The 27,431-nt window shown below is 38.4% G+C and overlaps 1 protein-coding gene across 2 annotated transcripts in view; it reads left to right on the top strand.

Annotated features, from left to right (window-relative positions):
- The window catches only part of LOC135702945 (metastasis-associated protein MTA1-like), a 273,632-nt gene that overhangs the window by 85,985 nt on the left and 160,216 nt on the right, over nucleotides 1-27,431 (top strand). For both annotated transcript variants that reach the window (XM_065224002.1, XM_065224001.1), the window contains exon 2: nucleotides 5,996-6,157. In XM_065224002.1, coding sequence (XP_065080074.1) covers nucleotides 5,996-6,157 — 162 coding nt within the window. The remainder of the gene's footprint in view (nucleotides 1-5,995; nucleotides 6,158-27,431) is intronic.

The raw sequence follows: 27,431 nt of genomic DNA, 5'->3' as shown, positions 1-27,431 counted from the left end.
CAGAGAACTAACTAAATGATAATTAAGGATAATGGCTAAGACAACAAATCAAGAAGACTCCCAACTTTGCCAGAATCCAAGCGACAGATACAGTAGCGCTGCGCTTGTGTGAAAGTGGAAGCAACGCATAGAAAAATGAGCAAATACACAAACCCTTCGCCTGAGGATGTAATCTTTGCTATCAAATTCGTTCAAAGAATTTACCTTTGAGCGGCAGATGACGCGATTGTACCTGTCTCATAGCGTTTGTATGAAAAAATGGAAGAGCTGCCAGTCTTCTTGATTTGTTGTCTTTGATAATGGTCTGTTGGAGAGTTTTTTTTATTGCTATGAGTAGCACTTTTATGTTTAAATGATGATCCAAATATACGTTGACAAGCATTGCCTTGACATCATAGAATGGCTTTATTGTTCAATGTTGCTACTATTGCAATTTAGATGAAATTACTTTACATAATTTTGGAAGTGAAAGCGCTGTTTTTTTTCGATTTTCCACTGCACCTGCAAAATAGTTTTCGGTTAAGCTTACTATCCGGAGTAATTGTCTTGCGGAACTGGGTCTTAAAATGTGCTCAAGGCAAAACAAATATGATCGGATTAAAAACATGTTTTTCATATATGTAAAATGCAGAGTGACCAGTCACCTCGAAAAAACAGAAAGATGACAAATCTGGAAAAATATACCTCATCCTCTCCATGAAAACAATAAGATTTCAAGACATTTTGGACCGGAGTTGATTTTCAGGATACAGTCACAGTTGAAGAACTATTATGAGAATTTTAGATTTTTTTTCCAGAACAAATTTGAGCAGATTTTAGAATGAATTCTAGAGATAACACAAAGGTATTTCAGAGAACATTTTCTAGGTAGCTTTAGGAAAATCTCTAAGGGACTATTTACTAAAACTCCCAAGAGTGAAGAGGTTTCCAGGATTTGTGAAAAATACCAAGGAAAGTGAATTTTGGGGGTAAAATTCCAAAATAATTGTGTGAAGATTTATTAGAAAATTATGAGGAGAATACCAAACGCATTTCGAATGAAGTTTCTAGAGGATTTGAATTACGAGCAAAATATGAAGACAATTCTCAGCGGAAGAATTTCCTCTGCCCGATGGTGTTGGCAGGGAATGGGGATTACTGGTCTTAAAAGTTAATATACCCTTTTCAATTGTTGGTCGAGAATCTGAGGTGAATTGCATGGGAACTCTATGGAGAATTTCAAGCAAATAAAAACAAATTGAAGCTCCAGTGAATTCTTAGAAAGAGTTTAAAATTCGAAGAGAATCTAAGGAAGAATTTTAAGAAGTTCTTGGAGTGTTCTACAGATAATTTCTGGACTGTTGTAAAGACATTTTCAAGGGGCTTTCAGAGAGAATTTCAAGTTTAGAAAATAACTATTTATCAAATAAAAGGCTATAAAGTTATGAGCGAAGACTTCAAACGTGTCGTAGAACCAAATTCAAGATCCAGTAAAGGTGCTGCTGTTTTAGAAATGACCTATTTAACCTTTAGCTCAACCGCATTCAGTTTTATGCTTAATTCAAATGTATATCACTAAACCTGAAAAACTTCCAAAATTCCTGGAGAAAAACGGGAAAAACCGGGAAATTGCTAATCGAGATTTGCTGGTAACCAAGAAGGAGGAAATCTGGATGAATGTATGCCCTAAAGTGGAGTTCGGAAGCAGTCAGAAAAAAACTTCTAAGGGTGAGAAAATTGCCATGCGAAGGACTTCTTCTCGTATCAGTGAGTAAATCGAGGCAAGAAACGGATTAGGAACTTGCTATGGATGAGTTTGGTAAAGGGGATGGACGATCAACCTGATTCGTACCTTCCTCAAAATTGTCCTTTGCTCGCTTTCTACTTTCTATATACAACGTTCACACTACCGTACTATAACGGAACTGTCAACTAAATATTTTCATCTCCTCATTTATCGTATAAAAAAATAAAAAAACCAAGCACCAAGAAAACCGGGAAAAACCTGAAATTTTAAAATGTAAATTCAGTTGCCACCATGATTTTTCATTATAACTGGCCAAACGAGGAGAATCTTGACGATTATATATGGCGCAGTGGCCTACTTTAGTCCAAAAATGCGTAACATTTAGAACTTCAAAATTGGTTTGCAAGAATTAGATTTTTGGAATCTTTTAATGATTTATACTGAAGTGGTAAGCGTGATTTCCTCACACTCCAAAAATCCTGGGTTCAATCCCAGTCGGCACCGTCGGGATCTTCTGAGGCAGGGAAGTAAAGCCGTTGGTCCCCGGTCCATGAGTTTGATGGGTCGATTGGTAAGGTCCAGGTGTGGGAGCTGCCTTCCTGGCGTCGGTGGCTTGAAAGGTTATTAGACTAGCGTTGATTTAAAGTCTTTTGAACAATTTATCAGATTTTAGAATTCTATTGGGATTCTTATTGTGCAAAATCCTTTTTGTGATGTAACTTCTAGTAATGGAAAATATGCGGAAATTTAAATAAATTTCGAATAAAATGGTTAGAAACGTTTAAATATTCTTATGGGACATGCTCAATTGATGGATTGCAATGTAGTTCTGAATGGAAATCCAGGACAATTCTGAAGACTTTGACTTTGTTTTGTACTTTTGAACTAAATTATCGTACAAAACGTATGATTGATTCGTTCACATTGATACATCATTGATATTTTTGTTGTTTCTGTTCGATCTGACGGAATTACGTGCTTATGCCGAGTAGTGCTGTGTGCATGATTGAGCATAAACATGATTGACCACCCGTAGATGCAACTCCGTTATTGGTAGATCAGCTGTAATTACACAGAGAACCAATAGACGTTGCTTGGGACTAGCAATCATCCTCAATGTGTAAATACTGGTGAGCTAAAATTAGGCAATACCAGCGCTGGCCACGTCCGAATGCTGGTCAAGAAAGGAATGGGTAGGAATATTTTGACGTAATACTCGAATTAATGAAAGCCCAGAACACCTCTGCACTTCCACGAGAAATCACTGAGATGTTGGATAAAAGGGGTGGGATTGCAGTAGGATTCGTTTTGGTAAACGATAAGCTGAATTGATGTCCTAACTGCTCAGTAAGAAAAATCGGTTGCCACTAGGCCACCGAGCTCCTTATATCACAAAACAATTACGATTAATTTTCCGTTCAATTTGTTGTAACTATGTTTCGATCCTGGCGACGCCCTCACCGACGACGACATCAAATGCTGTTGAGAAGAATTTGCTATTGATTTCCAATCAACACGTCTTTCCAAAAACTCGAATATTGCTTCTTTTACGTATCCGTCCTTTTAACCGAATTTCATTACAGTCAATAGTGTAAGGTGCTTGGGTTCTAACCCACAGACTTCTGCTCAGTAAGCAAAAACGGTCGCTCAAAAGCCATCGTGCCCCTTACATCACAATAAGCTACGACCTACGATCGTTCATTATCGGTTCCAAGAAGCTATTACAATGAAATGAAATCCCCGAAAATAGTTAGCAGTGTCTTCCGAACCGGATCAGGTTGACGTCACATTTCTCTTAATATACGTATTACTATTCCGAATCGTTTAGCCGATTCCTATTATTAACGATTTTCTACAATAGAGGCTCAGATCAACTCAGTTATGAAACGAGGCTTGGGTTTTAACCCAAGATCTTTTGCTCAATAAGCAAAAACGGTTGCTCTATGGCCACCGGGTCCCTTACATTACCACAATCTACTAACGACATAACAAAAAGCTATTCAAATGAAGCGACGTCCCCGAAAGCAGCCTACAATGTCTTCCAAGCTGGATCACGCATACACCCTTTCCGAAATTCATGGTTTAAACAATTCAACTTTTGGCTATTAACTGCGCTTCATGCTCTTGGAACCCAACGATGGCGGTTTATTCTGTTGTGGGAGAGGTTGGGATTAAACCCATGATATTCTGCTCATTAAGCAAAAACGCAACTTCATGACAAAATATGGTTAAGTTTTCGCTTGGTCTGTAATGAACAACAGAAATACGCGATAATTCATATAGTTTCGGCGGTTGATGATTAATTTTAAATATACGAATGGTTCCACCTATGACGGCGAATATGACGATGACGACAACAGCGGATTTGGAACTTACCATTTGTCTAGGATATAACGCCTTTGTCCGGCACCTCCTGGATCTTCATGTCCGCTATCTGTCACTGTTTACAAAAATATCAAATAGCAATTACCTTTGTCGCCCCGTAACGTAGGTAGATCACATTTTCTTGGTACGTTACGGGATGTAAGATCTACCACCAATTCCTAGTCTTGACTACTTCAAACTAGGGGAACAGGATTTTTTCCGTAATCAAAGGAACACGTCTTAGTCCTTGTTACTTTTTATGCCTTGTTGATAGTGATAAGACTCGGCTCAGTCCACCGAGGATGATCTTGAAACAAAGAAAAAATGAGTTCGTTAGTCTTCATCTATGTGATTCCTAATCTTCTATTCGTTTTTCCCTAGGTTGAAGTGGTTAAGACTAGGGTTCTGATGCATGGTCATTATCGGTGTCATACCTTAATTTTGTTGCTAAGGAATCCAATTTTGATTGACAAAGGAGCGCGCCTTTGGAGGGTGTTCCAACACTCCGAAGGGTATAAATAGCGGGACCTTTCAATTAGAATCGATTCCTTGCGGGGAAGGCAAGAATGACAACTGTATCAAATCCGAATACCTCATCATTTGTCAATAGTGATGGAGTAATACGACATGCAATAAACTAAGGACACGGGATATACTACAATAGATCAAATTGCTGGTCGCTGTGGTGTTATGTCCCGAACAGAGGAAAAAAAATACCTTTGTCGTAATACTTCCTTCAATGGACACAAACTATCATCTTCATCACCGCTTGACTAGATCTTTCATCCTTATGCCGAAAAAGTGCTGTTCCCTACATACTCAAATTCAAAACTACCAAACTCACAGATTTAAAACTACAATCCCACATTTCAAGGTAGGCGGCCACCTACGTGTGACTCGGCAGAAGAGGCTTTCATCGGTTATAGCTGTCACTAAATGAGCTACTAAATTGAACTAGGGCTATTTTATCGTTTATTTTCCACTGCAGCATTATATAAGAAGCACTTATGCAGATTTTACAATTCCCCTGGGAAAACAACACTGTTATGCACCTGATTTCCTCTCAAAACCATATCACACGGCATAAAATAAAAAGCGAAATTGTAGCTACCCGTCATGAACAGAAGCGTGTAACGCGTGGTTGATTTTGTGGTTTTCATCGTTGCTTTTAGATGCAGAAAAATGCATATTGGGCGTGAGTGTGAAACTAATGCATAGGATTATTGCGATGCATCAGTGATTTTAAGCTATTCATTCGTTTTGCTGTCATTCAAATCGACAACCACTTAACATATTTTCACTTTACACACTAAGTAATTTACACTTGTAAATGTAGGTGTAGTTTCTATAGCATGCAAAATCAAACGAAGAATTCCCAATTCTTTTTCGAACAGGTGTTTTCGAAGTTGGATTCGATTGCATTTTCGGAGGAGAAGGGGTCGAAGATGACTGAATCAGCATAACACATATCTTCCGAAAACGGGATAGAAATCCAAAACAGACCGCTTACTCGTCGTATACGTGGCGGCGGTTGCTCCGCGTTTAGGTACGAAGTGGGATCCCAAAGAGATGAGATCATAAAAGCCTTGTTTTATGTCTTCTGTGACGACAGCCGCTCGTAAAAGGTTGAAGAGTTATGGCTACCGCGCGCGCCTTCGCCATCGCCATGCTATCATTATTATTATTATTATTATTATTATTATTATTATTGTTGTTGTTGAATGTTCTGTGTGTGTGACCCCTCGCTCTTCTGTTTCCGGAGAACCAAAATCAGAATCCCGCGAGATCCAGCTGATTTGATTAAAAATTGCCGACTATAAACGGACGATTTGTTGTTGCTCCGTAAGCGTATTTCGATATAACTGATTAACTGGATTTTTTGTTCTCTTCTTCCTCTTCTTGCAGACTATGTCTACGTGGAGACATCGTCGACGACCCCGTTCCAGATCCGCCGGATCGAGGAGCTCAACAAAACGCAAAACGGCAACGTGGAGGCGAAAGTGATGTGCTTCTATCGACGGCGAGATCTGCCCACACCGCTCGTGCAATTAGCTGATAAGCATCAAAGTGAGTATTTTTTTTTGTCTAGGGATTTCTGAGATTGAACAGTCGGGGGGTGGGATATGAAGAACGGGAGTATGTGAGATTTGTCGTTAGAGTTAGTGTAACATTCCTTAAACATATTACATTGAGTTGATTTTGTTCAACGACGTTTTCTACGATTCGTTCTGCGGAAACTGCGGTGGAGAGATCCGTTTCGACTAGCCAGCTATGAAAGTCGGTGCCGACTGATCTATCTAGAACGCCTTCAAATTCGTAAAGATACTTCCTGGGCAGAATTGTATTGTTTAACAATTAATTCACTTTTTTTTAAATTGGTAATACCAACTATTAAAAATGTGTTGTTCAGCCAGTTTCGATATAGTGAAGAGTAATAATATTTAGAAGTAAATAAGCAACCTAATACATGATCTTGAAGTTTAGTTGGCTTCGAAGGCTCCTTAGGTTCCGGAATTTACTATGATCATTTTTGGTAGCAAAATCCCGAAATCACTTTTGCGAAAAATTCCCAGATCTAACCGGGAATTGAATCCAGCATGGCCTTGCTTTGAAGCAGCGCCTTTGTTCGACTAAGCTACGGGAGCCCTGGTTTGAAAATCTGAGACTTTTCATGATGCTGTTCTGGGTGGACATTAAAATTTTCGTGATTCTAGGTACTTTAAAAAATTTCACATTCCTCTCAGATTTTGAAAAACTGCTCAGAATTTTTTTCGTAGCTTAAGGCTGAAGAGCGTACAATAATTTCATTATTGTATTGCGTCCATTGCATGTAGACTTCGTCAGTACGCCAGCTATACTTGGGCTCTAAGTCTTAGAGGTTCGATATAATTAAAGTTTAAGGCTGTTTTAAATATTGTTGAGTGGTGGTGCGGATTTTGCGTATCCAATATAGGGATTTCGGTTACAACCCTGTGTTTAAAAACCCTGGCCGCTTGACATTGGTTTGAAGAAAAACCTTGGCACTTTTATTTCATCCGATGACAGAGATAAAACACTCTGTGAAAAAACTAATGGCGGAAACAAAAACAATTTTATAATCTACGCTACCGTTTCTGATTTATGTGAAAATTTCTATATCTCTCTTAAAGGTGGACGTATGCTACAAAATACTTGGTGTTTGGCATGGTTTTTTTTTTCGCTGATTGGAGTTTGTTCAAACTGTTCCAGGAGAGCTGATGTTTGATAAACTTTGCTTAAGTATTCAGGGATGTTCCAGAAGAAGCATTAGAGAAGAATCCGAGCTCTGTTTAAGATGTTCCGAGAGATTCAGTACAGAGACCTTGAAAAAGTTTATGAAAACTTCAGAAATATTTCAGGAATTTCATAGAAATCCAGAAAATTCCAGAAAATTTAAAGGTGTTCACGAGAATTTCATTTATTTTAAAACATAAATGCGTTAAAAATACGTTTTTTGTAAAACAACAACAACAATTAACTCAAACGTTTTTAAGACATGACATTCAGTTTTAAAGAAACGTTTTACTTCATTTAGTAAGTCCAAGACTAAAAAAATTTAATATCTTAAATTTTCATACTAGAAAAGTTGTGGAAACTTTTAATAAGTTCTATTATTCTTAGAAAAGATAGATCTAGAGATCTTCCGGGAATTCCACAGATCTTAAGGGGAAGTCCCCGAAACTTTAGCATCTTTAGCATCTTCAAGCGTTAGTTAAGACAAATTCAGGATAGTTCCATGGCGTGCTGAAATGAAATCGAGAACCCTTAAGATGTTCTGAGAGATTCAGTACAGTGACCTTAAGAAAATTTATGAAAACTTCAGAAGTATTTCAGGAAATTTAACAGAAATCCAGAGAATTCCAGAAAATTTAAAGGTGCTCACGAGAATTCCATTTATTTTAAAGCTGAACCTAAATCTTCTTTGAAATTGAGAGCTTTAGGGAAGCTCCGAGAACATCAATACAGGTCATAGCATTAAAGGGCAGTTAAAAAAATTACAAGGAAATTGCAGAAACCTTAAAGAAGTTTGCTCAGAGAAAATTTCTGGAACGCAATAAAAATTATATGAACATCTGGAAAATGTGAGAGTATTTCAACGGTGTTATATCATGGGAATTTCAAGATCTAAAAAATTTCGAAAATTGATCTAAGTTGATTATAGAACATCAACGAAGTTCCATTAATTAAAAAAAAGATAAATTTTAGCAAGCACCGATATTTTCAAAAAAGTCCAGACATCTTCCAATAAATTTAGATATTTTAAGATTGTTTCATTATATTCAGTGAAGTTTCGAGTATTTTGAGGAAAATGAGACAGATGTTATGAAAAATCCCATTAACTGGAAGAAATTTGCAGTGACTTGCAAGGAAATTGAAATCCCATTGAAATTATGGGATATTCCGAGTATTCTACGATTGATCTGAAAACTTGTGAAGATTCAGAGAATAATACATGTATATCAGTAAATTTACCGGAACATTTGATCAATTTAGAGAAACTAAGGTAATCATAGAAAACTTCAGGGCTGGACTTTCCAGGGAAAATTAGTGATTTAAGGTAAAGTTCCGTGAGCGTTTATAAACTTAAGGAAAATTGTAGAACTTAAAGGCAATGCAATCAATTCCAGTAAAATTGTGGGTTCTTTTAATACTAAGATATTCAGGGCAGTATAGAAAATTTTAAGGAAATTGAGAAATATTTTGGGCAGTGTTAAAAACATCAGCAAACTCTAGACTGTCGAAGAAGTTATGAATTAGTTTCGATAATTTGAACTTCAAACAAATCTTCAGTGAAAATCGTAGAACTATATTAATTGTTTCGTTACGGGAGCAATAAGTTCCTGAAATTTCAGAATAATTTCGAAAACTTCGCAGAAATACAGAGTTCGTCAGAAACGTTTCGATAACTTCATAAAAGTTTATGGATCTTAAAGGAAGACACGAGAACCTCAGGAACTTATTTGGACATTTCGGGATGAAATGCTTAAAATAAGTTTAATAAAGTTCCAGAAACAAGGCGAATTTCAGGGGAGTTCAGTTCCATTAGTTTAACTAATGTTGCGGGAAATTTCAAGAAGTTCACAGATTTTCAAAGAATTTTATAGATGTTAAGAAAATTATTGAGGTTTTCACATAAGTCCAGAAGTCTACGGAGTTCAATTAAATACAGGGTAGTACAATAAGCTCCATGAGAACTGCAAACACTCTAGAAAAAGTTTCAAGAACTTCAAGAAACATATTACAGGGATATTCCAGAGCAGCAAAATTACATGAATTTTAAAAAAGTTTCGAAAAATTCAGTGAATTGTTAAAAAATTAGAGAAGATTCAAGATCGTTAGGAAAATTGTGGAAACTGTAGGAAGTCCGAAAAAGTTGAGAGAAGTTGAAAACATTGATGGGAAGTATTGCGAGCATGAGGCTAGTTTCTCAAACTACAAAAGAACTTCAAGACAGTTTCATTAACTTCAGGAATATTTTGCGAACTTTCAAGCTGTTCTGAAGACCTCAGAATAGTCCATTAAATATTCAACGGAGATTTCTCATGAAAATTCGCTCCTCATCTTAGGCTCGTATTCTTCCGAAACTCTCATGGAATTATTTCAGAAATTCACTTTTAACGCTTCCCTGAATTCTCTAAAATATATCACAAGAATATAGTTAGAATACTTCTCGCAGTTCCATTGAAATATTCCTCAAAATGTCGTTGAAACTATCCTCCGAATTCAGTTTTCTTTTAATTTTCCTAGGAACTACCTTGAAATTCTTCTCAGTAAGAAATCTTATGGAAAGAATCTCAGATTTTTCATTGAATTCATTTCAGATTTCCATTTGAATCTCACTCCCTTCCCTTGGAATTCAACTCACATTGAAAGTCTCCTAAGAATCCACTTTCATTTCTCCTCACAAATTACTTGGATTTCTACCCTTACTTTCCCTAATGAAAATAACCATAAAAGAGAGCTTAACGACGTGTTCGGGGTATCATCCAAACCATTTGTGGAATAGTTTACCCATCCGGGATACAGTTCGTTTAATACAGTTAATACAGTATTTGTTTATTAGGGTTGTTCGGCAATCTCTCCTGGAATTATTTTCCGAATTGCTTTGAAGATCTTCTTGAGTTATTCTCAAATTTAATTGTAATCCTCCTTTTAGAATCCCCTTCACCGAATACAAGGACTTATGCTCCGATTTCGTTGTCTTTCACAAACTGCATGTAATTATCCTCAGAATGCCCTGGAATTTTCCTCTGAAGTTCAGAGGAGGAGAAATTCCTATAAATATTCATTAAAATTTACTTTGAATTCAATTCCGGGTTTTCTTGAAATTCTATTCAAAACTATCTCAGACTTCACATGAAATCTAAAATTCTTTAGAACTACCATGAAAGCAGATTGCATTTGATATTTTTCTATAGAGTTCAATGTGTGAATGAAAATAACTAGGAATATTAAATCTTTTTATTTTGAAATGCATTCTTTTCTTTGGAATATCTTTAGTTAGAAAATTATAAAACTTCCTGAATAATGATAAGATTCCCTGAGACTTCCAGGTATTTTCAGGAGAAATCCTGAAAATTTTGGGTTTTCATAAACTTTCTATTGAATCTTTCGCTTTAAAGGTTCCTATTGTAAATATTTAAGTTTTTAAGAGATTCCAATCAAATGAGTCTAAAACATTATACATTTATTTGGTATGCCATCAGAATGACTAATATTCTTCCCTTAGGTAACTTTTTGTCATTTTTTTTACAGCTATAAGTCACTATTTGGTCACTTTTTTCTTCAACATGGTCACTAAAATCACTATTTTTGACAGCACCTGTATTCTATTAAATTCATTGTAGTTTTGTTAAATTCTATGATATTCTCTAAAGTACCCTGTAGGTCCTTGACATTTCCTGAAGTTTCCTAAATTTTCTCAATTTCCTTAAATATTCTCTTAAGGGGGGAAATACAAGTAACACGTCAAAAACTCGAACATTTTCCGGTTTTTTTTTTGGTGAGCAAATGAAACAACGCAAACGTTTGGGGTTTTTTGCATTAAATTGCTTAAATCTTCCTCTAGATTTGAGATTTTTTTTCATTGGTGTGTGACCTCTGTGGCTCCTTGGGGTCACATCGGAAGGAGGTCGCCTCCGGTCGGGATTGGTAATTGGCGGGCGTTCTAGAGACCTGAAAAATGGACAAAACTTACTTTTATCAATTGGACCTTATTCAGAAAAAATTTTTGTTTTATGTGAACCTCTAAAACCCAAAAAAAAAAAACAATTTAAAAATTTAGGAAAAATTATCTGAAAAAAAAGTTGATTTTTCACTGTTTTTTTCTCCACTTTAGGCAGACCTGAAAATTATTTATTGTTATTTTTTTTATGATATCAGTGGTTCACATAGAGTAAAAATCTATTTCCTTTAAGATGCGTCAGGTTTCAAGTCATGTGGATGAGAACTTTTTGAGTTATCTTTCCCGCCAATTATAAAATTTTTACTTGTATTTCCCCCTTTAATTTGAACTCTTTTAGATGTTCCCTCATCTTCTCTATGTGTGCTTTGACCTTCTGAGTGCTTTAGAAAACTTTTAAGAAGCTCAGCAGCTCAGAAAAGTTCAGAGAGAGAGGGATAAAAGAAGGTACGGAATACTTCAGGAAGCTGTAAGCTCTGCAAAACACATCTATTCAAGAAACTGTAGAACAGCTCAGGAAACTTCAAACAAGCTACAACGAGTTCATCGAAGTTTCGGTGAAATAGTTGAAATATTTTAGACGCTCATGAAATTTCAAATAATCTTGGATTTAAATAGCATATCCAGAACAACATGTGAAAAGGGCATACAAGCTTTTTGTAAACAAACCTTTGTAGGCCCTTTTTTCACCAACCGAGGGTCGCCCACGCAAATCAGCAATATCATCGGGAAGGGGAAAGTGTCCCCTACCCGGTGATGTTAAAGGTTTGCGTTGGTGTCATATGGGTGGCGAGAAAAGGGCATAAGAAGGTTTGTTTACAAAAAGCTTGTATGCCCTTTTCACATGTTGTTCTGGATATGAGTATCTTAAGCTGGAAAGAAGGGGATTGTCTTTGGTAGACCCTATTCCAAGCACGGGGTTTTTCGCACGAAAATTAACCGGAAACCAATCCACAACCTGCTCTACGACGAGATGTATTTGATGCAGAAAACGAGTGACGAGAGTTATTGGTTTCGCGTCTGCTAGAAATAGAGTGTCCCCCTCATCCAGCTTAAGATGTTCAGCAGCCTTCTCGTGCTCGGGATTTCGAGTAGGTTCATAAATCAGTCCGATAGTTTATGAGCATTTGATAAAACACTGGCAATTTATAAACCGTTCAGGAAACCCGGTGAGGAAATAACTTCATATCAAAATGTATTTCACCGTTCCTAAAAAGTCATCAGAGTAAAAAGTAAATTTGATTTCGTACAGTTGTTCTTGAGATCGTCTTGTGTTCTTGATACTTGAAACTGGCGTAGCTGCTGATTTCAATGATCTTTAAGGAAGCCTCAAACATCGTTAAACTCAGCCTTAGTTCTTAGCTCGGATTTTCGCGATGCGCGAGCAAAATTTTGATACGCTGCTCTTCTTGCTTGGACGGCATTTTGACAACTGAAGAGTGAATTCCAAAATCAAAATAGGAGCAACATTCTACACACACACACCTTCAGGTTTTTTAAATGCAAAATTGAAAGAAATACGTCAAGTTGATATTGACCAAATTTTGACCGTATCACCCTTTATTTCTTATTTCTGTGATAACTAAACTCAAATTTGGGTCGTTCTCATTCGGGTCGTTCATATCACCTTGAAAGTTATCGGCGCCGGTGGTTACAGTGATTACCTGTCATCCCAGCAGGCCTGGGTCCAATCTCAGTCGGCGCCACCGGCATGTTCTAAGGCATAACATCTCTGATCACGCCTTCCTTCGGGAAGTAAAGCCGTTGGTCCCCGGTTTAGTTGATGCGTCGATTGGTAGGATCCAGGTGTGGGAGCTGCCTCTTTGGCGTCGGTAGCATTGGAGCTAGCTCAGTACGGAAAACAAATCTCGCGTCACTTTTCAATAGGTCCTATCCTCCTATCTACATTGATCGATTCTCTTCATCGACACTCTCTTTCGTAAATAACTCGGCTTCACAAATGTTTCCTGCCGTCTTCGTCGAATTAGATGCTAGATTGTTGCTTCTTCCATCGAAAATATCCGGCCGTGGCGATTCAAAGTTAATCAAGGTTGATCAAAATAATTTGTACCCCTGCTTCTAGTTTGATTACATGAGCATTGTGTGTGGTCGTTGGTTCTGAATATGGACAAACAGGCAGATGAATTCTATTCCTACTCTTTACTGTAATAAGCTTGGTGGCCCCGAAAGAGCCGTTTTGTTGCCAAAATTGGTGATGATTTAACCTCCGAAACCAAACAGAGTGTGTCTCTGTCACTTCAAAACGCAGATGACATCCATGGCCGCTTACGCTTGGCGTATTTAGTGTAGGTGACAGCATCACGGATCTCATTTTTCAGGAACACCTTCTGCACACCTCGTAAATCAGACCGGAGATACGTCAGACACCGCCACGGCGAGCCAGACGAAGGATGGTAGTTATCTCGAAGAATTTGCGTTTGGTTCTGAATATGGCGATGAGTGTGCAACATATTACGCAATTCCATCCTCCCTATTCGCACGCGCCTGAGGATCGGAGGCGAATGCCACTTCGACTTGTTCCGTCTACTTACTACTCTCTGACGACTGTGCTGGGGAAGCAGCATATGCATGTAAGTAATTGGTGGATTTGTTAGTTAATTCGACGCTTTTGGACAATGCTGGACATTTACCAGTTTTTCAATAGTTTCTTGTTGAAAATCAACATTCGGAAGCATGCGTAGCCATATTTCTGATCGATTGGTGATAAAATTATTGAAATTAGACCAGGGGCAGCTGAGTTATTAACGTTCAAAATCTTTCTCAATTTGTTACATGTTCCATTTTCGGTTTTCACAAATTGTACCCCCATATAGAAATCAAAGACGTAGTCCTACGAATCATTTTTTTTTTTCAATTTTTAATAATTAGTCAAATCGACGTTTAACGAGGGCGGACTTATTTTTTTCGATGTTTTCACGTACATTTCACATAACATTTAATAAGGCACTTAAAACTAGGCCACTTAATGAGAACTATTGTAATAAAGTTGGATATTTAACAAGATTTTTATACCATCTGTTCCTATTTTAATTATTTTGATAAGATCGGATTCATAAATCCTTTTCTATCTTGATTGATGCTTTCTTAGTGGATTTAGCTAGGGGAAATGGCTCGGAAAGGGTTTTTATTATTGCTAAACAGCTTTTGTTGTAGCTTGCAAATGGTTCTCAATGCGTTCGTCATACAACTTTTTGCAGTAAATCAATCTTGAAGAGCTTCGAGAATACACCCTTCAGAACCTTCTCCAGGGTGGGCCAACTAGACGAATTATAGTCTTAATGAGGTTTTGGTGGATGCATTAATGACAATATAGCCTTGACCAGAGTTTTATGAATGTTGTTTTATAGTTGCTTTGTAGCATTTCATAAAACTTAAAATGTTACTTGGGATGGTTTTTATCTAATAGTTTTATAGTTGCTTTTATAATGATAGAACACGTTTATAAAGTATTTTATCAAGACATTAATAAACAATTGCTAATGACCTTTATGCTTGAATTACAGAGCAGTTTTAAGGAGGAATTGAGAACTGTTTTAAATTTATTTTTAAAACAAGACATTTTTTGACTTTCTTATTTTTAAAACAGTAAAAAGCTGAATTACTAAGCAGGAATGTTTTACACTTTGAAATGCTGTATTTATTCAAAATGGTTTGTTTATTGCCGTTATAAAACCATGATAAATCAGAGTGGATGTCAAATGGTTACTGAATTGTTGCTTGGGGTGGAACTCGATCATCAAAAATTGACCCCATTTCAGTGATTTCAAGTGGTATAGAAGGATGTCGATCTGTCAAATTGATTATACCAGCTGTAAAATGAGAAAGGGGATCAAGAGGCTAGTCAATTCTTTTAAAATATTTCTAATGTGGTTTATAAATCTGCGTCTTCTTAGGACTCCTGAACTCATGTCTTAGTATTTCCTTAACCATTAACTTAACCTTCACACAGCTAAATATAACTGTTCTTGCTTGAGTGCCGGAATCTGGCCGGCACGACGACAAAGGCGAACTTGTGAACAACGGCGAAATTGTGGTTTCAATCACTGGCGCGAACCGAGATAGTTTTCGGACGAGAGTACAGAAACTGGTCTGTCTTGCTTTGTACCTACCTAAGAACTGTAACTGATTTATTTGTCGTGTTCAGTGGGGTGGAGGGTAATTCATTTGGGATGTTTATAGATGTAGAAGTGTATAAGTGGTGTTCTGGGTGGTGGGTATATTTAAGTTAATTTATAATTCATTTTGTATGTATAATTTTCTCGTAATTTAGTATTTTAATGTTAATACTATTAGTTCTGGACCGCAACATCACCGGCCCCTGTTGAAGCGCAGCATTCAAGAAGAGTTGGTGGTGACGGTTTCACAATCGTGTGCCTTCGTTGGATCCTGATCTTCAATGGGGAGGATGCATAGTTCAAATATTGCACGGCGTCGAATACCTAGTTGCGTGCGCACATCCGCTACGCGCACGATGTTGTCACTTCCTGGATAGATGGGCACAACTCTGCCAAGGGGCCATTGCATCGAAGGGACGTTATCTTTCTTCACCAAGACCATGGTCCCGACGTGAAAGTCGTTTGGGGACTTCCTCCACTTAGCTGGCCGTTGGTGGAGAAGCCCGATGTATTCCGTGGACCAACGCTTCCAGAGATTTTGGACGAAGCGTTGTGTGGCCTGGAAATTGTTGAGACGATTGGTCGGTACCTGAGAAAGGTCTGCCTCCGGCAAATGAAAGTGGGACTCTCCTAGCAAGAAATGGCCGGGTGTCAGGACGGAGAGATCCTGCGGGTCGTTGGAAAGAGGCGTCAACGGTCTGGAGTTCAGCATACATTCAGCTTGGGAAACAACTGTGCGCATATCGTCGTAGTGGTGTGGAGCTGCTCCGATGATCTTCCAGAAATGCCGCTTGAAGTCCTTTACTACAGCCTCGCATAGGCCGCCGAAATGCGGCACACGTGGTGGAATAAACTGGAACTCGATGCCCTTCTCCAAACATTCGGCGGTTCATGCAGTACCGTTGAGTTGATCAACCAAAACTTGTCGCATCTCCATAACTTCTTGACGCGCTCCGACGAACGCAGTGCTGTTGTCGCAGTGTATTGTACGAACACGCCCGACACGACTCGCGAAGCGCCTCAACGAATTGACGCACGACTCCGTCGACAACCCGGCAACGATGTCGAGGACTACGGCTTTTACGATGAAACAGACGTACACTGCGACCCAGACTTTTACCGACGCGCATCTACCTGCCAATGGTCGAACGAAAAACGGCCCACAGTAATCCAGCCCCGTATGCTCGAATACTTTCGCTGCAGTGTCCCTGCCGAACTGGTTGCTTGCTCGGGGATGAAAACGAAAACAAGTCACGCAATGGTGGACTGTCCTTCGAGCTAGATATCTTCCGCGTATTGGCCAGAAGCGCTGACAGAGTGTTGCCAGGAGCTGTGTGGGTCCTGCATGTAGTGTTTGATGGTGAACGGAGTTGGCGATCAATCTTGAAAGGTGGTGGTCGGCCGGTAGCATGATCGGGAGGTGGCTGTCGAAGGATCCAGGTGAGTTTGCTAGCCGTCCATTCAATCGGAGAAGACCGGTGTCATCGATCCACTCATCAAGGTCTGTTAATGGTGATTTGAAGTCAGCCTTTCGCAGGGCCATCCGTTCTTGATCATTGTGCCGCAGGTGGCGCAGTTCCTGTTGAAAACATGCAGCTTGTGTAACGTGGATGAGTGACTTCAAAGTACTGTCGTATTCAACCGGAGTGATTGGTCCCACTATACGAGCCATACTTGGCAATCGGCAGTTTTTTGCGAAACGTTGACAGTATGAAGCAACTTTCATAAGATGCGACAGTTGTGAGTAATCGTGGATTAGCGAATCGTCAAATGTGACACTTAGGAGTACAACCGTTTGCCGCTGCTCAGGTGCTGCTGCTGAATGTCGATAGACGTCAATGGAATTATCGGAGCTGGCTACGATTCCACTTCATTCAGCAAGTAGGACGGCCCATGCCATCACAGTGCACCCCGCGAGGTATACGATCGGCGGGATTTCTCCTGCCACAAAAATCTTCGCACTGGCCACCACTGGACCGACCAGACCCAAGGATTCAAATAACTGCGACATCTCCGATAGTACAAGGTGCTTCGTAACGTGTGGCAGGGCTGTCAGGGACCTTGAATCCAAATAGTCCTCCTTTGGAAACCATAGTAGGCCCAGTGCCTTGATCGATGCAGGTCGGTTGAGTTCTAGCGGCAACTGATGCTCTTTTAGTTCCTCTGGAAAATGTTCCAGAATACTGGGGTGGTTCGCGCTCCACTTCCGCAGATTGAAACCACCTCGCTTTAGTAATTCGGTCAGCTGTGTGCTGGTTTCAACTAGAGTTCCGATGCTCTCGGCTCCAGTTAAAACATCGTCTACATAAAAATCTTTCTTGACAATGGGGTAGCAAGCGGAAAGTCATGCCCTTCATCGTTCGCCAGCTGGTTTAGGATTCTGGTTACTAGATATGGAGCACAAGATGTGCCGTAGGTGACAGTATTCAAGGAATAGGTTTTCAGTGGCTCTGATCCGTTTCGGCGTCACGCAACTTGCTGTAGTAGGCGATCGTCCGGATGAACCAAAGCCTGTCGGAACATTTTCTCCACGTTTGCTTTCATGACGAATCGGTGGAAACGAGAGTTGACAACGACGCACAACATGGAAGGCTGAACTGATGGTCCTGTGAGAATAAGGTCGTTCAAGGAGAGCTGGTTGCTGCTTTTAGCCGACGTTACTGTGATGCACATCAATGGAGCGTCAGATATCATTCAAGTTTAAATTATTGATAGTGTAAATCTATGAGACATGTCATGCAATATTCCATATTTTGTATGCAACTGTCCATCTTTGTTTGCAACATTTATTGCAAGCTGCTAGTTTACGTGAAACGAAAGTTGTAAGCATGAATGTTTGCAGGCATGGATTTTTACATCACCAGGAAAATTTAGATTTTTTTTTCTATGTAGGGGAAATTCTCCTTTACCCGATTGTGTTTAAGGTTTGCGAATGTAGGTTTCGGTTCGCGAGAAAATGGCTTCCCAAGGTTTGTTTACAAAATGGAGTTGAGGCGTTTTCAATTTTTTTCTTCTTTCCTTTATTTAACGTCGGTCTCTGTTCCGCAATCTAGTGCCAATCACCGACGGACATCGATTGCCATCCATTGACGGCAATCGAATGTGCAGGAAGGCAGCTTCCACACCTGCGTAGGATATCGCACCCATTCAACACACGTGGGCCGGGACCAACGGCTTTACTTCCCTTCCAAAGGAAGACGTGACTAGAGATTTTTATGCCTCACAAAAATCCCACCGACCTCGGCTGGGATTGAACCCAGACCCATCGGGGTGTTAGAAAGCAGTCACGCTTACCTCTACACCACCGGCGCCGGCAACCTTTTCAATTGTTGGTCTTATATGTTATGTGAATTGACTCTTATACCAACACTTATACTGCGGCTCATAGCACAAATCAACCTCCAGTGCAATTTTCTAATTCAAATATCTCGAGTTAAAAAAAATGATACCTCTGCCATTTTTTCAGCAAATATAGAACAAAATTTCTTCTTTCCATTACTTTCAATAGATTTGTAATTGGGTTGCGTTAAAGTTATATTAGTTTGAAAAATACTTGTTTCAAATCTTAAAATAACTATATCTTTTGATTCAGTAGTCCAAACGTCATAATTAGGTGATTAAAATATGTGTTTTTTAAAGTTCTAAAAGTGTTCTAAAGACTTGTTTTCTCTAAATACAAAGCAAAAAAGGTTATGGTCAAAAAACTGTTTTTTCATGAATCACCCTAACCTTCTAGTTGTTTCAGCTCGTAGACTGCGTAGATGATGAGATAAAAATTTGACGTCTTGGACAAAGTTGCTTGGTTTTGCATCTTCTACAACTTTGAAGAAGTAAAAAAAGTTCCCAAAAATTTCCCTGAAGAGTTAGATTTTTGAAGTCACCCTAAAACTGAATCACCCTAATGACTGATCCAATGAAAAGATGCGCTTTTTTATTACCAACATTTTTTTCGAAGACATCAAAACGCTACAACCAGTAGATTTTGCGGAAAACCCAATTTCCATGTATTTTTCCGCTCTGGACCACTGTGCAGTGGTACATAGGAAGCACGTGCTTAGGGTTAGGGTTAGTACCGGATCCTTTTTGCGAGTACATACCGGTATTTCGGTACCGATAGATTCAGTACCTACCGGTAAAATACCGGTACAAAAAACCCATTTATTTGAAGGAATTCGGCCTGGTGTATTGTTTTACATCCATCTCTCGGCCACAACTTCAAAAAAATTTTGCAAGACAAATCATTGTCTGTCTCCACTGTCGTATATCAAATGATAGTGAGTGACTCAATTGACGGTGACAATGAGCTTCGAATGAGAAAGGGGCTCTTCAAATTATTTGAGAATTCGTTTTCACAAAATTGATTGAATGGTTGTATTGGTTCATCTTCAATCGAATGATATGAACATTAAAAGCACTGCCTATGACTACCTCTGCTGCGACTTCCTGCTGGGTTCCAAAGCCAGTGTTTGTACATTTCTATGTGATTAATCGACCTACCTCCACCCTAGTTTGCAAATGCTCCACTTACGTTCTAAAATTGCTGCTCATTTTGACTTCTTACAAGCACGAATCTGAATGTTACACATCACATCACGCTGACATAGGACAGCACAGATTTCAAGTTGGAGTTGAAAATTCGGATTTTTGTGCGTTGACTAATCTGCTTTGATCTCCAAATATTTCGTTATTCCGCAAAGGCTCAAGAAGCCGATGCTAAACATAAATTTGAAATACATTCCAATGATTTCGTTTAAAATGGAAATAACATTTCCCAGAAAAGCAACAACCGATTCAAACCATTCCATAGAGCCAATTTTACTGCCGGCTTACATAGAAGTGAAAAAAAGTTCTTCCCGGAATCGGAACCAATTAGTCATTGCGCAGCAAAGAGAATCCTCCTTTTCTCAATCATCCAGATTAAGTTTAAAAAAAATTGTGGCATTCCGCACTATTCTCCATGTGTGAACGCCCCGAATCAATTATCCCATTCAGGAAAGTTCCGCAAAATTTGACTTGTGCTAGGTGTATCGTAAATTTTCTTCCCGGGAAACCCTTCGGAAGAAAGCTCACCTCCAATTTCCTCGACTATCTTTCCATCCATATCTGCCCGATGGCCCTGACTCCTGACGTTTCGTTCGGTTTGGCTGGCGGAAAGTTTATTTTGTGTTCCTCATTACTGACGTTATTTTCCGCCAGAGGGCAATCTCAAATGCTGTTGTTGTTTCTGGCATCATCAGCCACCGGAACGCGGAACCTTACGTCGACGACGACGACGGCGGTTGGGAAGGTGAATTCCTTTTTCCACACCACTAATGCCGAATGCCAGTAGAGGTGGGTGGTTGGGTTGTGATGACTGTATGTGTGTATGCGTGGATGTGACACCAGTGTAGTGGCAGGAAGGGAACGAAGTGGGTCCCCGTGTTTGTAAACTTTTGCGCGCTACAACACGCTCACTCGCTAGCTTCAGCTAGGTACAGCTTCCAGCACTTTGCAGTTTGATCTAGTAGGAGGAACGGGTGGGGAGTATGGGATCAATGGGAAGAAGATGTGGTTGCTTAGGAGGACCGGACGGCTAAAGAGATGGTGGTGGTGGAGGTGTGGGGTTGGTGAATTGCACTCGCTGGGTTATAGATTAAAGGAAGAAAGCAACCTCGGAGAAGGAAAAGTGTATACACCCGAGAAAATAGGATTGGGTGGTGGGTGTTTTTTTTTTTCGGGTTCGCTCTTTCAGCCGCACTCTGATGACGATTGGCGATGCTGTGGATAGTGGGTAAAATGTAGAGGAATGTGGGTGAAATACTAGAAATGTGGAACTGCGTTGGCCGCATGTTCACATTGAATTGCTAGAGTGTTGTTCGCAAGCTCAATTTTAAATTTTGAGTTTAACTGCATAAACCAGAATTAATCGGTGCTTTCTTTTGCTGCGTGTTTTCGCTCTTGCAAAAAATAAAATAATTACAATTTTGATCTTGAAAAATGTGAATTGAAAGCATAGAAGTGGTATTTAAAAGAGTTTCAAGTGATTATTATCAAATCTCACGTGTCCCAAGTGTTTGAGGCAATGATAAGTGATATGAGTTGAATGTAGAATCAAATCCTTCCTGTTTCATGGTATGAGGCCGTTTGTTCTATCTAACACTTTGGAACACTTAACTAAGTTTATTTATCATCCATATAATTATTTCTGTTTATCCATATAAATTGAAATTATAATTTTATTACAAAATACGTGCCAGTATCAAAGAAGTATTTTTTTTTATTCTGGAAGTGTGAATATATTTCAGCTATCCATTTGATATGTGAATGTGTTCATGCGAGGCTTATTGTATATGAAGATGAACTCAGAATGTACGTGTATGAACAGGAATTCTTTAAATCAGTCATTGGATTCTGGGGCACTTTTTTTACCTAGTTCGTTTATTTACTAGGCTCAGTCGTGTGTGAAACTTTGCGAAGCCAAAAATTAGTAATGTTTGAATTTACATTTTAAACAGCAGTAGTTCTAGGTTAGTATTGGGTACCAATTACTCGTGGCGGGTTCGAGGTTAATGGGTAACAATTTCGATTGGAAGGATCTAGGTAGGAAATTGGTTTCTGAAGCCTCCTTCAGATACTACTATCGGACGGTTGACCAAATCCTGGCTGGGTAGGGGCAAGTAGCACAGAAACAGGAGGATAATAAGACTAGGACACAATGGCTGGAATTTGTTTGGAAAAGAGGGGATGGTCACATCACACTCTAATATCAGACAAACAAAGGAATTCGTAGATCGCCTGCATGTAGGGAAGACCACGGGTTCCCAATACATCTCTTACTTCACGGAAGGGTTGTCTACCTCGGGCCACTACGGTATCCAACACACGTGCTCCGAAGGCGTCATTACCCGGGCAATACCAAACTGCGAGATCGATGTCATCATAACCGGTTCTGCACCTACATATATTGCTGTCAACGAGGTTTATTCTGTTGAGCTGTGCGTCTAGCTAGTAGTGGTTGGACAGAAGTCTTGACATCACGCGAATGAATCCCCGACTTACATCCACACCTTTGAACCACGCTCTCGAATAAACGTTTGGAATAATGGAATGTAACCACCGCCCAAGAGAATTACTTGTCCAATCGTTTTGAAAAATTAAAAGAGAACTGGGCACTTGATATAACCACCATTGCACTTGTTTTTGGATTCTCATGTGATTTGAGGTGTCGCATGACGGATTTTGGGGCATGTCAAATATGATATCATCGTTGAATTTCTTTGGATTTTTTAATCAAAATTACCTTAGAATCATCCCTAAATGTCTTCAGATATGCTTTCCCTTTCATTAATTTTAGTATTTTCTCTGGTATTTCATTGAAAATGTTGCACCTAAGAGCCATCAAAATTCTCTGTATCTGATTTTTGGGATCCCCTATAGGAAATTATTAGAATTCAATGAACAATTATCTTACTATAAAATCTTACTAATAATTCTCGTGAGGTTTCCCTTAAAGTTATCTAAATAATTCTCTTTAAAATTTACGGTTTGGAAAATTATCCTTTGAATATTGGTAAAAAATTCGTTGGAGTTCATCTCAGAATGGATCATATCAGTTTAAAATGACATTTCCCACCACTCGAACATTGCCGTGGGACAATATTTTGATTTTTTTCTCCTAGAACCTCGAGAAAATAAGATTTTATTTATGCTAAGCTAGAAAAATCAGAAATTTATCACTTCACTTCCTTAAAATCACTCGTAGAAGGCCGTCTCAAAATTGCTCGACAATCTGCCATTACATAACAAGACGATGTAGTGGTTCTCAGAATTTCGTAAAAAAATGTAGTTTTGTTCCTTATCGCAAAATATTAGACCGGGTTTTTTTTTATTTTGTCATAAGGGTGACCCTTTCCATGTTAGGGTATGTATGTATGTATGTATGTATGTAAGGTAGCCACCATCCCTTCGAAGATCTTGTCTTGTATGCAGCTCCACTTAATAGCAAGATCAATTTGAGCTACCGATCTGAATTCACAATATCGCTGTATGAAGGGCCAAAAACGGTGGGGTGGACCCGTAAGCAGAGACACTTACGCGAAATCCACGGGAATTTAAGAATCTCCTTCCAACGATACGATCCAACAAATCGAATAACGCAATTCGCAATACTTATTAAGCTTCCTACAGGATGGTTTGTTAAGAAGGGCGCGTCAATCTCACTGAAACTGTTGGAGTAGAATTCACACCATCACAATCGAATCGGTAGGATAAAGAAAATGATAGTGTTTATTCCCTCCTAGACTCCGGTTGTCATACCACTCCAATCGTCCAGTTTCAGGTCAAATGATACCCTGATGCTCCCTCCCAACCCAGTATTTATTTATATATATAGTAAACATATGTAATGGAGAAATGAAATATATCAGAACATTAAAATACGTAATAATGAAAATACATTTATATGGATAAAAAAACTGGTATTCCGCAATGAAAATAATAATTATTTTACATACAATATGATGCAGCTCTATGTCTCCTCAGCTCCCAATAAGGAAGATGTAACCCTGAAATTTCCAACAAAAGACACAGAAAAGGAGATTTTGTTAGTAAGTTGGGTTCGTTGGATCAGGATTCACCTTGATAAGTGATGCGACCATGGTTTTAAATGAATCAGTGTTATCATGCATTATACTTGGATTTGCCCGAAGCCAAAACCAAATGGTGTATCATTGGGCCTTATTACGGGTGTCACTACACGGTGATAAGAAAGTGATACTCAGAATAAGAGCCGTGATTACCGTACAAATCAAATGGGAATCACTTCACCGTGACGACAAGTGACAACTTTTCACCGTGATGTGACATCCGTAATAAGCCCCCTTATAATATAAATCTGAAGACGTTCCATCATCGAAATGCTGAAAATGAACTTAGAGCATGAGCATGAGCAAAATTGATCGCCCGCGACTGCCAACACCAAGGAGCTGAAAACCAATTCAAACAAATCAAAGACCCTTTCCATGTTAGGGTTGTCCAAAAAATCGATTTTTTTTTAAATGACTTTTTTCAAAAATTCATAACTTTTGAAGAACCACTGGGTCGACTTGAAAGATCAAAATATCAAATGAAAGGAGAAATATAATGATTTAAAAAAAATGTGATTTTGTATCGAAAAACATTGATTGTATTTCTTTTTTATGGTTTTCATGGCATTCTCAAATCATCCTCCTGGAATTCCTCTTAAATTTCAAAAAGATTCTTTTAAGAAAATTTCAAAAATCCTCATTGGAATTTCGTTACATTTCTCTTCTAAATTTCATTGAGAATAACGTATTTTGATCTGACTACATAATGGTTATACCAAGTGATAAAATTTGTGATCTTACTTAGAATATTTTATCATATTTAGCTGTTTTAATTAAACTGGGAAAACTTGGTTAGACAACCGGGAAAAACATATATTTAATGGAGTATCAATTTCATTATCTTCAAAAATGATTTCATTTTTTCCATTGTCAAATTTTCTGAGGTTTCGAAAAAAAATAAACTCTTATAGTGTCGACTTCCTCGAAAAACCTGGAAAAATCAGGGAATATCAGGGAATTCCTTTTTGGACCTGGAAAATCAGGGATTGTCAGCGAATTTCATTCAAAGTCAGGGAAACATATTAATAAGTATGGCTGACTTCGCTAGTTTCACACAACTTAATTACTCGTTGTAGTTTGTAGGATGGTTTTCAATTTCAAATTTTAAATTGAGTTGCGAAAGTGTGGTTGTTCCACTCTTGATGTTGCAGTTTTGCAAGTGTAGCAAAAGATACTCAAATAAAAGGGTATTTCGATGATTTTGAGCCTATTATAAATTCAGCTCCCACTTGGTGTTGTCACATTCCTGAGTTGAAACGAGATAAAAATTCAGTTCCGTATAGAGACGCTAGACGTTGTTCGTTGTTGCAAAATTTAGCTGCTTATGGGAATGTGCGTCTCTCAAAAGATGTTACATCTAATTGCGTCTGACAAAATTTAACCTTCAAGTAGATTCTGCGTCTGCTCGATCCAGCTGTGTCCAACAAAAATCAATTCCTTGAGCGCATTGGGGCGCCTTTGAGTAAATGCAAGATTGATTAAGAGTTAAGCTGGGCTTAGATAAGGCAAGTCATTGATCAACTCAGTGGAATTCAATTGGCTTGAAAAGTTGAGCCAGGTTCAATTTTTTTCAATTCAAGTCAGTTAAATGACATAGTTTACACGCTCATGTCACTTAAATTCAACTGAGTTGATCAATTGACTTGCCTTGTCTAAGCCCAGCTTTAAGAGAAGATAATGATTTTTTCTGAATACTTCTAGTTATTGTGCTTTATTGAGTTCTTAACAACTTGATTAGCTCAGAGAACTAACATAATGAGCATTTAGGATAATGGTCTTGCTTGGGAGTTTTTTTTATTGCTTGGAGTAGCACTTTTATGATTGAATAATGATTCAAAGATACGTAGACAAGCATTGCCTTGACAGTGGATGTAGTAAGTACTCTAGGTTTTTATTGTAAACCTGGTTAGCTCGTAAAATTAGCTGCACAGTAAAGTTTTAGTATGGTAATGTTGCTGCTATTGCAATTTAGATTGAATTAACTTGCAGAACTTTGGAGATGAAAGCGTTGTTTCTACTTTTTTCCACCGGAGGAATCCGCCCGCGAATTAGCTTTTGATTAAGCATATTATCCGGAATAATTTCCTTATGGAGCTGGGTCTCAAAATGTGCTCAAGGTAAACAAATATAATGGGATTAAAAACAAGTGTTTCATATGTGAAATGCAGAGTGACCAGTAAAACGGGAAAACTGGAAAAACTGGAATTTGAAGTCACCGGGAAAATCCCATGTAAATTCATAAATATGGAAAAATATACCTCGTTCTCTCTTCGAAAACAATAAGATTTCAAGACCCTTGAACTGGTCTAGATTTTCAGGATAACTACAGTCACTTTGAAGAACAATTAAGTGAATTTTAGAATTTTTTTCCAAAGCAAATTTGAGCTGATTTTAGAATCAATTCTAGAGATAACACCAAGGTATTTCAGAGAATATTTTCTAGGTAGCTTAAGGAAAACCTCTAGGAGAGTTTTTACTAGGTCTCCCAAGAGTGAAGAGGATTCCAGGAATATTGAAAAATACCAAGGAACGCGAATTTTGAGGGTAGAATTCCAAAACAATTATGCGAAGCGCATTTCGTAAGGAATTTCTAGAGAATGTTAATGAGAATTCCATGTTATGTTCAGAAAAATTAAGCATTCCAAGATAATTCTGAGCAAAATTTGAAGACAATCTCGGTGGGAAGGCAGGGAAGGGGGATTACAAGTTTTGCTCACAAAAGCTAATAGGCCCTTTTTCAATTTTTGGTCTGAGGTAAATTCTACGGAGAATTTCATGCAAGTTTAAAAAAAGGGGAGCTCCAGTGAATTCTTAGAAAGAGTTTAAAATTCGAAGAAAGGATGAATTTTAAGAATTTTTGGAGTGTTCTACAAAGAATTTCTATACTATTATATAAACAATTTCAAAGGATTTCCAGAGAAAGAATTCTGGAGAGATCTCTGTGAAAGGAAATTAATCTAAAGGAAACACAGTTCGAAAAAGTAGTGTAAATTTCTGTTCAATATGATGCACATAAATGGAGCGTCACATATCATATACGTTTACATTATATATCATGTAAAGTACTGACACATTTCATGCAATGTAGCAAATATTGTATACAAAAGCCCATCTTTGTAAACAATATTGTTAGCAAGTTCCTCGGTTGCGTGAAATGAAATACAAGTCTATGTGAATGAATGTTTACATCACCATTAAAATTAAGAATTTTTATCTGTGAAGGCTTGAGAACAATCAAATAAAAGCCTGTAAAGTTTGGAACGAAATTTTCGTACACAAATTGTGAAGACTTCGAACCTGTCGTAGATCCAAATTCAAGATCCAGCAAAGGTGCTGCTGTCTTTGAAATTACCCATATAACCTTCGGCTTCATCGCTTTC

The sequence above is a fragment of the Ochlerotatus camptorhynchus genome, unplaced genomic scaffold (assembly GCF_037179485.1).
Source record: "Ochlerotatus camptorhynchus isolate MF236.1 unplaced genomic scaffold, CSIRO-AGI_Acam_v1.1 ptg000203l, whole genome shotgun sequence".
NCBI classification, from domain to species: domain Eukaryota; kingdom Metazoa; phylum Arthropoda; class Insecta; order Diptera; family Culicidae; genus Ochlerotatus; species Ochlerotatus camptorhynchus.
The sequence above is the reverse complement of the archived record's forward strand: the minus strand, read 5'-3'. Positions and strand labels throughout refer to the sequence as shown.